General features: G+C 36.7%; 1 protein-coding gene and 2 long non-coding RNA genes across 8 annotated transcripts; 1 reads left to right on the forward strand and 2 right to left on the reverse strand.

Annotated features, from left to right (window-relative positions):
• Positions 1 to 115: 115 nt before the first annotated feature.
• Positions 116 to 5,333, reverse strand: LOC129745395 (E3 ubiquitin-protein ligase TRIM37-like). 2 transcript variants are annotated; one of them, XM_055738453.1, is made up of 10 exons: positions 5,079 to 5,333; positions 4,428 to 4,649; positions 3,933 to 4,098; positions 3,570 to 3,873; positions 3,401 to 3,508; positions 1,917 to 2,126; positions 1,306 to 1,838; positions 1,017 to 1,243; positions 555 to 954; positions 116 to 496 (listed from the first exon to the last, which is right to left on the reverse strand). In XM_055738453.1, exons 1-10 carry the CDS (start codon positions 5,142 to 5,144, stop codon positions 330 to 332), a joined length of 2,403 nt encoding a protein of 800 aa, XP_055594428.1. In that variant the 5' UTR covers positions 5,145 to 5,333; the 3' UTR covers positions 116 to 329. The 2 variants fall into 2 exon arrangements, with proteins under 2 accessions (XP_055594428.1, XP_055594427.1); XM_055738452.1 differs by having other exon boundaries at positions 123 to 496; positions 1,017 to 1,252.
• A 754-nt stretch (positions 5,334 to 6,087) lies between these two features.
• LOC129749571 (uncharacterized) lies at positions 6,088 to 9,487 on the forward strand. Of its 3 annotated transcripts, none has more exons than XR_008738084.1 (7): positions 6,088 to 6,371; positions 6,435 to 6,721; positions 6,793 to 7,086; positions 7,142 to 7,510; positions 7,560 to 7,801; positions 7,861 to 8,190; positions 8,255 to 9,487. It is a non-coding gene; the product is annotated as an uncharacterized LOC129749571 (long non-coding RNA). The 3 variants fall into 3 exon arrangements; XR_008738083.1 differs by having other exon boundaries at positions 7,583 to 7,801; XR_008738085.1 differs by having other exon boundaries at positions 7,589 to 7,801.
• Positions 9,488 to 9,532: 45 nt separating this feature from the next.
• Positions 9,533 to 12,890, reverse strand: LOC129747250 (uncharacterized). 3 transcript variants are annotated; one of them, XR_008737471.1, is made up of 7 exons: positions 12,590 to 12,890; positions 12,240 to 12,526; positions 11,875 to 12,168; positions 11,451 to 11,819; positions 11,160 to 11,401; positions 10,771 to 11,100; positions 9,533 to 10,706 (listed from the first exon to the last, which is right to left on the reverse strand). It is a non-coding gene; the product is annotated as an uncharacterized LOC129747250 (long non-coding RNA). The 3 variants fall into 3 exon arrangements; XR_008737472.1 differs by having other exon boundaries at positions 9,534 to 10,706; positions 11,160 to 11,372; XR_008737470.1 differs by having other exon boundaries at positions 9,535 to 10,706; positions 11,160 to 11,378.
• Positions 12,891 to 14,183: the final 1,293 nt, after the last annotated feature.

The raw sequence follows: 14,183 nt of genomic DNA on the forward strand, positions 1-14,183 counted from the left end.
TCAATCATCAGCTGGGTCCTGTGTATAACGCGCAGAAATACATATAGAAGGTTTAGGCTTCTAAATATATGTATTTAAGGACAAAATGCCCAGTGAGATGATACTGCATTGTAGGATTTTCACATTTTGGTATCAAAATCCATTTTTTTAGTCTAGTCTATAAGTTTATGACACCATAACTTATCGTACCCTTCTTTTTTAGGGTAAAAGTGAAAGGTTGAAAACCCTCTTAAATAAACGAACAACAGTAACGCGTCTTTTTTGAATACGTAATTTTATCTCTTCGGGAGGCATTCGTCCCTAGTCTTAAAACATTATTAAAGCATATCTCATAAGTCTAGTGTTTGTTGAAAGTAGGAGTACAACTTACCGTTAGAATTGGCTCCTGCAGAATCTGTATCGCGAACCGTGAGTGGTGTAGCGTTCAATCTTGGAGGTTCTAAAAGACTTTCGAATACACTTGCAGATAGTACCGGTTGACGAAGCGAAGTGCGGCCTAGAAATAACCATGCTTTACGTTTAGGAATTTTATCTATAATTTATATTTAACTTACTTGTTTGAGTACACATTAAAGGGCCATTCTCAGTCAACGCAGACGGATTTACAGGTGAATCGTCAAAAAGCGTTAACAGCATCAATTCCTCATCCAATGCAATATTATCATCTGGAAGTGATGCACTGGCGGCAGCACTCTGGCTTAATCCAGCTGGCTTGTTGGCATTAAAGAAATCGCGGGTGTCTCTGTTATAGACTACATTTTTAGTAGTGTGAGACTTAGAAGGCAACCGTTGTGTCATAGAGAGTTCAGCATATTCAACGTCGTTTTCACCAGACAACAGTTCTTCGCCATCAATGTCGTTTTCATCAATCGAGCAAGTGTCCTCTAGGGGCAAATGTATGGCACTTATTCTGCTGTTAGCATTTTCGTTTTTTTCGGCAGTAAAATCCTCATCCTAAGAAGATTATAAGAAGAAACATAGAGATGCGGATATGATATGAAATTACTAAAACTTACGGATTCTATACTAGAAGAGCTATTATTGGACTGGAGATTTGGCGATGAATACGATGTTCCAATGTGTGACGTTTTCAAACACCCGGATGTTGTATTGCTCGGGCCTTCTCTAGTAAGTGATTTTGATTCTGATTCGCTACTTTGCGATGGTGTGGCAATGTTGGTAGTTTTGTTGTTATTATCAGCATAGGATTGGATATTTAAAGATGTTAAGAGTACATTTATATCTGGAAAAGCTGCAAAATAGTTAAAAGTCGTTCTTACGAGACTGTTAATTTATTATTGGTACCAGTTTGGTTCTCTTCTTTAGGCATTGATAGCGGATCTGATGCATCGTTAATAATTCCACGGTTACATTGTTCTTTAGGGCTAGATACTTTTATATTACCAGCTCCTATTTTAATCACAGACTTGCTGTCTCCTTTACGAACATTCATATTTGACGTAGCATCTACCTGTGCTCTCGATTTGCTATCATTATTTGTTGCACAATTCATTTTTCCCTGTCCTTGCGTTCGTTCCACTCTGTCTATTCTTTCATTCAGTGCTTTAATTTCAGTTAGATGAAGGGCTTGCGTACGTAATAAATTGTTTATGTACCATTGCTGATCACGACACTTTTGATAAAAAGTCGACGGTCTCACTTGGTACCGTAGTTCTAGCGTATCACTGATAATGTTCAAATATCCTTCGTCGGCCAATAAATCTAGACGAAAGAAGCGGTTGTAGCCCCAACACTCTCCTACCTCAAAATCAGACACAAACTCCCTTTGAATGATTTTGGATGAGTTTTGATGTATCATTTGCACGCGGTATTCATACCTTTGGTTTGGCGATAAAAATAGGAAATAGTATAAAATACTTCTTACATAATTTTTAACATAAAGACTTAAGACTTACTTGCTGGTTTCAGGATATCCAACGGTTAACTCCAGGAACACACTTAGATATTCTTTACGAACAGCACCGTTTCCCGCTGGGTACACTTTGAGCCTCCAGCACAATCCATTTACATAAAGTGGACTCGAATATACTGGTTCAGCTTTTTTCTGGAGCTTAGAAAAGTTTTGCATGATGAATACCCCAGTATCATACGGTGGCACAATTTCGCTGAAAAACAATAAATATCATAAACAGATCTGACTTCCACTGCAATACAAAAAAGCAAGTTCTCTTTCAAATGTAATATGCAAATTGGCACGAGCGTCACGTAGCTCAACACATGTTCAATACAGACGCACTCGATTTTGGCAGTACGCCCATAAATTTCGTGTTGTTCAAATCAAATGTAGCCAAACTCGAACGGTTTTTTTGTCACTTTTTATTTTTATTTAAAATTAATCAAAATGAATGTAAAACATATTATTAGCATTAAATTTTTTTGATTGGCTCTATTACTTATATTAGTTTTAAGCAGTATAAAAATAATATTTATTGCTTGAAACTAATATAATCTAATGAATTTTATACTTATATTATCAAATCTAATGTTTTGAGTTCGTCTTGATACATCTTCGTACCTAAAAATGGTAACATTTTTTTAGGTGATGGGAAGTATTAGAGAAACATGAGATTTCAAAGAAAAATGAAATATCATAAGTTTCTCGAAAAAAACACAACAACACACCGCCGCAAGACTTGAACCCGCAATTTTCGCTTCAGTACAACGTCTCGTTAGCCAATTGCACCACGTTGAACTTAACGAAATAGACTCCAGTATACGTACATTTCGAGTTCCATCGATCGACTGCTGGGTCTTCTATCGATACAACAAACTTCCCATCACCTTTGTTTATATTATGTTTTACATTACTGATGGGGTTTGGATCAAGGAATTTGCTCCGTTTACTCCTGCAATTATCAAACGGCCCATAAAATAGTAGTCGTCACACTCCGAACAGTTCACCTTGCCGGGATGAATCTATCCGATTTCGAAGAAACTAGACGGTTTCTATTGGGGGAATTTTGCCTTCGGCGGGACAAAAAAAAACGCCAAACCGAGCAGACTAAGGATCTTACTGTACTAGTTTATTGAACTTTGTACATTTAAATTGTCAAGGTACAAAGGTACATAATTGTAGAGCTTTACTTCAAACAGTTTCGATTGTTAGTAGGCTCGATTAAGATGACTATACAAAAGTAAAAAGTTTAGAATTTTAAGTTTCATTTCAAAGATTTTTTGTTCAGATTATTAGTTGTACCAATCAAAAAGTGACAAAAAACCGTTGTGTTTTGGATGTTGCCAAAAACGAACTGTTCAGCACGGATGTGGCTAAAATCGAACGGGGTCAGTATTTTGGATGTAATTGATTGATTGGATTGATTGAAATCCAAAACTAAAGTTTCTAGAAAATTGTGTAGGAAAATAACAAAAACAAACATACCTTACAAAATCAGATGGGACAGGTGCTGTTACATAACTTGCCATCGGTTTTGTCCGGACTTGGTTTATCATTTTTAAAAGCTCAGATGATTTCATAATTAGTTGTGACCTGAAATTAGTTGATTATTTTTACTAAAGTGTTTAGAAGTCCAATGCTATTTCAAATATACTTTGAGCAAATATTGAGTTGATGTTCTATTTCCTGTAAGAGATGTTCTAATTGTTCAGTCTCTTGGGTTAATGAGTTTTTCTGGCGCATTAGAGTAAGCAGTTTCCCTTTAAGCTGGGAATCTAAACGTCCCACCATCAAGTTAACAGCTGTTCTGATTTCGCTTACACGTTCGTCCTTTGCATTTCGAACAGTCTCAACGTTTTGCTCGACATCTTGAACTAAGCTTATCAGCTCTAACAGGCGACTTTTCAGCTGCTGTTGTTCTTCCTTTACTTGAGCTAAGTGCGTCTCATAAACAAGTTCTGAAAAATTATTGAAAAATAATGTTGTGTACCTTAAACATATTAAAATAAATACATACCAAGCTGTTTGAAAGTGTGCCCTGAATGAGTCCCACCCCATAGTGCGCACTGATGACAAATACATTTCATGCAAGTCCAACAAAACACGCTTAATTTTTCTTTGTGAGTAGGGCACTGATCTTGGTCTCGTTGATTGAGATTCGAGGATTTTATATTTTGACAAATCTAAAAATGATAACAAATATTATAAGCTTATTATTTTTTACAATGATAGTGTAACAAATACGTTCGCCTAGTGGAATTAATTTTGTTGAAACTTATTACACTAGCCAGTGTCTCAGTGAGGGCTTCTCAGTTCCTCGGAGTTTTGGCTAGTTAAGAAGAAGCTCTAGTTTTTGTGAGAACTGCTCCACGTAAATTAATTTCAATAGGTAGACTTTACAAGGTCTTACCTGTCCTAGTTTGTATAATCGATTAGGCAAATTATCTGTCAAATCACAACTTCAACAATATCAAAACCAATAACCGTATATTTGTTACAAGACATACTGTACCTGTTGTAGATTTTCAATATGCACTGCAACTTCCTCAAACCAGCGACAGTTCACCAGTTCTGATACATGTAGTGTAGCGCGGCAATGTGGACACTGGCGTCGTTGTTCAGTTAGCCATCGAGATATGCAAAGATAGCAGCACAGCTTGGAGCAATGTGGACACAAATGTGCATCTTGCAATTTCTCCATACAGATGAAGCATCGGAACACATCGTTGATGGTCTTTAAATATGAAGATTAGTTTATTACCAACGAGATTAATGATTTAAATGTAAGAGAAACGATATGTTTCCGAGCGCAAAAGCGATGTACTACTAAAATATGTAATGTATTGTAATATAATGCATATACTGAGCTCAAATGTACCTATGAAGTTTGGAAACGGAAGATAAAGAGGCACAACACGCTTTAAAATACTGAGCTGATTCTTATTTTAAGTGTTTTTTTTCTACAAAATATTTTTTTAAGGATTCCCCTAAAGCTATCGGTACCTCTTTAGAATAAAAAGTATAACTATAGTTATATGTTATACCAGTAGCAAGAATTCAATCCGTTCTACGAATAAAAGCTTTAGAAGAAACAGATATTTATGAGCATCCTGTTTTCATTTTTTTTTCAATATTAGGAATGGAACAAAGAAAGCATAAATACCTCTGGAAGTTGTTCGTTGCTAACGGGAGTTAGGCTGGATCCGCTTGTTGTAACTCGTTTCGCCATTTTCACAAATTGTAAACACAAATATAAAAGTTTGCTAACATCGCATAATGGTAACAAGATGATAAGGAATTGATTACCAAGTAATTAAAGAATTTATCATGATCGAATTAGATTATTTTCCCGAAATCCCGCAACGTAAGAAAAAATTGACGTACACTTCACAAAGAAATTATGGAAAGCTGCAAGCAGCTAGAGGTGCCAGGTGTCCTGATTTATCAGGATTTGTCTTGATTTTCGAGAGACCGTTCTGATTTTTGAAAATTATAAGACAAATTTTGTTTTTAAAATGTCATGAACAATTGTCCTGTTTTTCAAAAACTTATATCAATTTTATCGAATTTGTAACTGAACTATGAAAACTTCGAACAAATCTGTAATAAAAAAGTTAAACTCGTTATAACCGATGATTGTCTTCGGTTAAGATAATAATTTAATGATATTCTTCGATATGAACTGCAGGTCAACCAAGAAGCTGCTCACATCTGTTGCATAAATTAAGGCGTTTACAGCACCTGTATTTCGCCTTTATTTATGCAATCTTAACACAGCTATGCATATTATTTTTTGAGGTGTCCTGAAAGATTTAGATTTTGCTGTTGTTGTTGTATTTTGGGTTTAAAATTGGCCTGAGGGACGGGGCCTCATATCGGGGCCTCACACGCTCATTTTTATTTAGTCATTTATGGTTACAGAATAACCGTTTTCTGGTTTTTGCTCCAAAACTATCAATATGGTTATTTTTTAAGATTTTTTCTTCGCGAAATTTCAACCATTTTGATAGTTCTCGTGTATTAACCACAAAATGGTTGAAAAACTTTTCTTCGCCATTTTGGATCTATACGCGAGCAAACCGAACGCGTTTAGTAAAAATTTCATTTTTTCCGCACGAGTAGAATGTTTGATAACAATGTCTGTGGTAACCCGCATAGCCAAATATCATACACTGAATCGTTGATATTATTCAGCTCTGATTACAGGAATAGTGACTATTAGAGTAATCGTTCTTAAATCTTTTTATTTTCAACTAACTTTTCCATTTTCACGTGTCTTTGCTTGAAATGATAAAAAAATATTTATGAAAGATACGGGTAATAATCCTTAAAATTAAAACTCAGGATGCATCTGAGTGTGTCGTGTGTCTTTGCTGTCAACAATCAGTCGAACAAAATCCATGTGTTTTGGTTTTAATTGAAATGTGCGTTTTTTGTTGAAATCATCAGTTTAAATGTAAGTTTAAAGCCGTTTTAAAAGCATGAATTGTTTTTTAATATTGTTGAATATCTTTTCCAGGTCTAAACACACCTAGGTTCACCGCAAGATGAACAAAAAGTGGTGCAGAAATTCCGAAAAAATGTCGCAGCCAATAGTATTTTTTTATTTACGTGATAGATCCGGATATGATATCCACCATAAGTGAACCAGGGCAAATTCTACGGTCAAGAGTGCAGGTTAGTGTCAACATCCTGCTTAGCAAAGCGGTAACTGCGCTAATGCAGAAACCAAGGAAGATTGAGGTTAGGCACCAAATTTCAATTGCAGCCGAAATCCAGCAAGCAAACAGCTACTGAAAACCCGCCGTAAGTATCTAAATATTGTGTTTATTTCAATTCTTCTTCCCCATCTCCTAATTTTTTTGTTTCTCTAACAGACCGGAGTTTAACGAAAAAGACGGTCAAAGCCTTAGGCATCACGCGCAACATTCCGCAAGTTGGTGCTTGATTCCGTTTTCATTCGGAACTATAACCACTGGTTCCGTCACCAAGGTCGAGCAGGGAACTGACATGAATTTCCCAAAAGCCACAACCACCGGATAAATCTGAAGTCATGGGAACTTTCAACTAGGAGGTAGGCCAACTAAATGGAAACCCGTTCCGCTCTTTTCTGGAACAAGGTCTCAAAAAGCGGATCTGTTAACGATGCTCCTATCTGCGCTGTACAAGTGGTATGTTTACAATTTCTTTAAATATTATCAATTTAATTAAAATTCTTGTTTTCAGTCGCCAGTTAATCATCGGTACTGTCGAAAATCGGAGATGGTACATGTGCAACTTGAAATTAAACGTGATTATCAGCAGAATATAAATTTACAGGAGGAAACAAAAAGACCCCAAGAAAACCACGATGCATAGAATCCGAAATTCACAAGAATAGTGCGCCGGTCAGAAATAAGCAGGTGTCCTTTTTGGCCTTCTGAAATCCAACAAAGATGGCCAGACAAATCTTTACCTCTTTAAGGGACAGAAGGAGGGAATTGGAAAAGTATCCTGATAATTTCCGGTTCCGGAATAGAATACACCCTTCTACACCACTGAGGTGTAGGAGGAAGAGGAAGAAGCATCCGATGATTGCCACGGCGGAGGCCTCATGTGAGGAGTTTAATGTTTTTTGAAACTCATGTGATTTTTTTTAATTTAGTATTTCTATCACTTCAAACGAAGATCTAGGTTCGAAGGGAGTGTCAGGCAAGCAACAGCTCCAACATACTTGACTGGGTGTAGGTCATGCAGCAGTACTCCGCTGAAGGTGCTGCAGCAGCAACCTTCTAGGAGGCAAACACACAAGCGAGCATCAACAGAACCAAACACATATTACTGGCTGGTATTAATGTACCAGGAATCGATTGTAGGTGATCTATCAGCAACCGGCTAGAGCTTGGGGTAAAATTTTGGTTCTTGTAATGTAAACGTTCAACTTATTTGTTTTTAATCTTTTGCAGGAAATTAATCTGAATTCAGTCCATGTCCAGAATCCGACGCATAATCGTTGCTGGCTGATGTCCTGGTCGGCGGACACCATCGAAAACTCCAATAGAAGAAGAGGATTTGGTTTTGTGTATGATTATGTTCCTTATCGAGATCATTGGGTTTCCGATGAGGAAAAACGATTATATTTAAACTAAGGGAGAAAGAAACGAGCGAATCCAAAACCGTCCTCCTACGCATCCTATTACGGTACACAGAGCCAATAACGGCATCTTCAGACTCCATTTTGGTCCTCTGATGATTGTACATGAGTACCAAGATTTTCTCGGTATCGCCATATACTGGTAATTTATTGTTACATGTTTTATTATAGTGTACATATAATAATTTAATTTTATTATTTTTTAGGCCTAATATTCAGAAAAAAACATCTGGTTCCTGCTGAATATGGCGAAATACACCCGAGGGTACTATTCACCGGAAACGCCACCCAAAGCCGTACCAATCGGATGCTGCTAAGTTGCCCTCTATCGCGCTATTCTATCTCTTCGAATATCTCATTGAAACTACGCGAGTAGAAATATGCACCGTCAGAACAAGAGGTTCGCATTATTGTGGAGGGTTTACTACGAGGTGTTTTTTCTTATTAATGCATTTTTACTACTTCTTAATTGAACATCAATAGCCAAATCGTTAAGTGTTATCTTGTTAATAACTGCTTCGAATTCTTTGTTTCATCATAAAATTAAAAATTTTGTAAAAGATAAAATGTTAAACGAGGTTTCGAAAATTCTTGTTTAGGACCCGATTTCAGTCTTCGGACTTGATTACATTAGAGGTGAAAAGCTGATTCATATTTTTAAGGTGTTTTTTGCTAGGAAATTACCACTAGGGGTATTTTTAAGGTAGAAATCTTAACCAAAAAGAAATGACAAATAAAAAAAACCGATTTTATTATTCGTAAATGAAGAAGCGTGAATCAGGATTGAAAAAACTAAGAAGTGGTTTGAAATGAAACATCTCATATGAGATAAAAATTATAATACTCAAACAAATATCAACTCGTGGGTCGTTTTTAGAATAAGTATCAAGTAAAAGCACTCTGAAAAGATTTTATTTGGTTATGCGACCATTCACTGGATCGATTTATATCAGAGATGTATGCGGCAGAATATTATTATAAGACTATCAAAAACTAATGCGAAGGTTGTTGTGGTGGTAATAATGTATAAAATAATATAAAAATGTAAATAATTTGGTAGAAACCTTCCTATTTTGATAAATAATAAAATCTCTGAAAAACTATAACACGAATCGTCTACTTTTTTCAATTTGATCATAAAACGATCTCGTAAAGATACGCTGTAGCGTCAGAAATATTTGATATGAACGATTAACTGAAGATTTAATATATGATACCACTTGATTCTCAATCCAGGAAAGTCTAGAAAAAAACAAAAAAATTGAATGGTAACTCTACTTAACGACCCGTTCCCTGTATCGTAAAGTGCGTCCAAACGATTCCATTGCATGAAAAAATGATAAGCCTTATCTTACATTAATAATCCAAAACTATAGATGTAATCTTTTGTGTGTCTCGGGAAGAAGATTATGAGAATAGTCATTGTATAATACTGCTTCATGCGGGTATTCTCATAATCTTCTTCCCGAGACACACAAAAGATTACATCTATAGTTTTGGATTATTAATGTAAGATAAGGCTTATCATTTTTTCATGCAATGGAATCGTTTGGACGCACTTTACGATACAGGGAACGGGTCGTTAAGTAGAGTTACCATTCAATTTTTTTGTTTTTTTCTAGACTTTCCTGGATTGAGAATCAAGTGGTATCATATATTAAATCTTCAGTTAATCGTTCATATCAAATATTTCTGACGCTACAGCGTATCTTTACGAGATCGTTTTATGATCAAATTGAAAAAAGTAGACGATTCGTGTTATAGTTTTTCAGAGATTTTATTATTTATCAAAATAGGAAGGTTTCTACCAAATTATTTACATTTTTATATTATTTTATACATTATTACCACCACAACAACCTTCGCATTAGTTTTTGATAGTCTTATAATAATATTCTGCCGCATACATCTCTGATATAAATCGATCCAGTGAATGGTCGCATAACCAAATAAAATCTTTTCAGAGTGCTTTTACTTGATACTTATTCTAAAAACGACCCACGAGTTGATATTTGTTTGAGTATTATAATTTTTATCTCATATGAGATGTTTCATTTCAAACCACTTCTTAGTTTTTTCAATCCTGATTCACGCTTCTTCATTTACGAATAATAAAATCGGTTTTTTTTATTTGTCATTTCTTTTTGGTTAAGATTTCTACCTTAAAAATACCCCTAGTGGTAATTTCCTAGCAAAAAACACCTTAAAAATATGAATCAGCTTTTCACCTCTAATGTAATCAAGTCCGAAGACTGAAATCGGGTCCTAAACAAGAATTTTCGAAACCTCGTTTAACATTTTATCTTTTACAAAATTTTTAATTTTATGATGAAACAAAGAATTCGAAGCAGTTATTAACAAGATAACACTTAACGATTTGGCTATTGATGTTCAATTAAGAAGTAGTAAAAATGCATTAATAAGAAAAAACACCTCGTAGTAAACCCTCCACAATAATGCGAACCTCTTGTTCTGACGGTGCATATTTCTACTCGCGTAGTTTCAATGAGATATTCGAAGAGATAGAATAGCGCGATAGAGGGCAACTTAGCAGCATCCGATTGGTACGGCTTTGGGTGGCGTTTCCGGTGAATAGTACCCTCGGGTGTATTTCGCCATATTCAGCAGGAACCAGATGTTTTTTTCTGAATATTAGGCCTAAAAAATAATAAAATTAAATTATTATATGTACACTATAATAAAACATGTAACAATAAATTACCAGTATATGGCGATACCGAGAAAATCTTGGTACTCATGTACAATCATCAGAGGACCAAAATGGAGTCTGAAGATGCCGTTATTGGCTCTGTGTACCGTAATAGGATGCGTAGGAGGACGGTTTTGGATTCGCTCGTTTCTTTCTCCCTTAGTTTAAATATAATCGTTTTTCCTCATCGGAAACCCAATGATCTCGATAAGGAACATAATCATACACAAAACCAAATCCTCTTCTTCTATTGGAGTTTTCGATGGTGTCCGCCGACCAGGACATCAGCCAGCAACGATTATGCGTCGGATTCTGGACATGGACTGAATTCAGATTAATTTCCTGCAAAAGATTAAAAACAAATAAGTTGAACGTTTACATTACAAGAACCAAAATTTTACCCCAAGCTCTAGCCGGTTGCTGATAGATCACCTACAATCGATTCCTGGTACATTAATACCAGCCAGTAATATGTGTTTGGTTCTGTTGATGCTCGCTTGTGTGTTTGCCTCCTAGAAGGTTGCTGCTGCAGCACCTTCAGCGGAGTACTGCTGCATGACCTACACCCAGTCAAGTATGTTGGAGCTGTTGCTTGCCTGACACTCCCTTCGAACCTAGATCTTCGTTTGAAGTGATAGAAATACTAAATTAAAAAAAATCACATGAGTTTCAAAAAACATTAAACTCCTCACATGAGGCCTCCGCCGTGGCAATCATCGGATGCTTCTTCCTCTTCCTCCTACACCTCAGTGGTGTAGAAGGGTGTATTCTATTCCGGAACCGGAAATTATCAGGATACTTTTCCAATTCCCTCCTTCTGTCCCTTAAAGAGGTAAAGATTTGTCTGGCCATCTTTGTTGGATTTCAGAAGGCCAAAAAGGACACCTGCTTATTTCTGACCGGCGCACTATTCTTGTGAATTTCGGATTCTATGCATCGTGGTTTTCTTGGGGTCTTTTTGTTTCCTCCTGTAAATTTATATTCTGCTGATAATCACGTTTAATTTCAAGTTGCACATGTACCATCTCCGATTTTCGACAGTACCGATGATTAACTGGCGACTGAAAACAAGAATTTTAATTAAATTGATAATATTTAAAGAAATTGTAAACATACCACTTGTACAGCGCAGATAGGAGCATCGTTAACAGATCCGCTTTTTGAGACCTTGTTCCAGAAAAGAGCGGAACGGGTTTCCATTTAGTTGGCCTACCTCCTAGTTGAAAGTTCCCATGACTTCAGATTTATCCGGTGGTTGTGGCTTTTGGGAAATTCATGTCAGTTCCCTGCTCGACCTTGGTGACGGAACCAGTGGTTATAGTTCCGAATGAAAACGGAATCAAGCACCAACTTGCGGAATGTTGCGCGTGATGCCTAAGGCTTTGACCGTCTTTTTCGTTAAACTCCGGTCTGTTAGAGAAACAAAAAAATTAGGAGATGGGGAAGAAGAATTGAAATAAACACAATATTTAGATACTTACGGCGGGTTTTCAGTAGCTGTTTGCTTGCTGGATTTCGGCTGCAATTGAAATTTGGTGCCTAACCTCAATCTTCCTTGGTTTCTGCATTAGCGCAGTTACCGCTTTGCTAAGCAGGATGTTGACACTAACCTGCACTCTTGACCGTAGAATTTGCCCTGGTTCACTTATGGTGGATATCATATCCGGATCTATCACGTAAATAAAAAAATACTATTGGCTGCGACATTTTTTCGGAATTTCTGCACCACTTTTTGTTCATCTTGCGGTGAACCTAGGTGTGTTTAGACCTGGAAAAGATATTCAACAATATTAAAAAACAATTCATGCTTTTAAAACGGCTTTAAACTTACATTTAAACTGATGATTTCAACAAAAAACGCACATTTCAATTAAAACCAAAACACATGGATTTTGTTCGACTGATTGTTGACAGCAAAGACACACGACACACTCAGATGCATCCTGAGTTTTAATTTTAAGGATTATTACCCGTATCTTTCATAAATATTTTTTTATCATTTCAAGCAAAGACACGTGAAAATGGAAAAGTTAGTTGAAAATAAAAAGATTTAAGAACGATTACTCTAATAGTCACTATTCCTGTAATCAGAGCTGAATAATATCAACGATTCAGTGTATGATATTTGGCTATGCGGGTAGTCATTGTATAATACTGCTTCATGCGGGAAATCTGTTTCTGTTATTTGGATGGAGCTGGAGCTGGTCGGTCTGCCCGCCCCTGCTGGAATTGCGGTCAATATAGCTGTCTCAGGAAACTCCCGGTACATTCAGTACTAGAAGCAGGAAAAATTGGACTGGTAACTTTTCCTTTATTCGTTTTTTTTTTCAATATTTCATTTACATAATTATTGGTCTTTCAGCCTGTAAAAATTATATTTGCCAGTTTTTGGTAAATTTTGGCCACATCCGTCGGAAGGAGGAAATAAAACTTTTCGAAAAGCTCTCGTTGGAAGGAATCAGCATCATGGCAGAGCTAAAGGTCCACATCAAGCGGGAAACGAACAAGACCGCCTGGAAGCCGCTGCCCGAGAATCAGAAAACAAAGTTCTGGTCCATCAGGGTCGGCTGGTTCTGGGTTCCGGCACCGGGGCAAGTATATCGCAAAGAATGAGGCGATGTTTATCATCTGGGACTTGCCTTGGTACGGACTGTTCAAGGCAGAAAATGAAGCCACTTGTGCCTTGCTAGTGCTTTCGGTGGCCTGCCCCCAGCTATGGCAACGATTCTTCAAGAGTCGCTTCCTGACAATGTTGAGCCAGCAGGCCCAGTGGCCATTTGGGAGATGCGCAAATATTCGCACAGCGATCATCGCACCGAGCAGCATCTGAACGTGTCTTCAAAACATCTTCCTGCTTTTCCGTGCCCAGCGTAACTTCTAAATCTAACATCCAAAAAAATAATAAATAAATGAAAAGATGTGAAAAACACAAAGTTGTTTAAATTTTATTTATTTTTTTCAAAAACATTCCAGTTTGCACTATATTTCTAGGTTAACATTCTCCCTCATTTTGCATTAAGATTTAAAAACAACCATTTTTTCAACTTCTCCTCCAGAATCCCATTCGGTTGAAAAATAACCATATTCGAACTTCTCCCCTAGAAGTCATTTTATGACTTCTCAAGGAGAACTCATAAAATGACATTTCCCGGGAAAAGGTCAAAAATGGTTATTTTTGCATCATAAATGGTTTAATAGTTTCTAGCGTGCAGTGCGATTTAGATTTTTTTCTTCGCATTGTCCTGATATTTTACAAAACCACCTGGCACCCCTGCATGCAGCAGATGACTTCTATGCCCAGTTTTCAAAAGGTCGAACAATTTAAATCCCAACCAGCTACACGACCTTTGAAAAAAAACAATTAATACATCGTGTGCGGGAAAAAAAATCGCGTAGCGGACGGAACTGTAAGAAGGCTGCCGCTT

The sequence above is a fragment of the Uranotaenia lowii genome, chromosome 2 (genome assembly GCF_029784155.1).
Source record: "Uranotaenia lowii strain MFRU-FL chromosome 2, ASM2978415v1, whole genome shotgun sequence".
NCBI classification, from domain to species: domain Eukaryota; kingdom Metazoa; phylum Arthropoda; class Insecta; order Diptera; family Culicidae; genus Uranotaenia; species Uranotaenia lowii.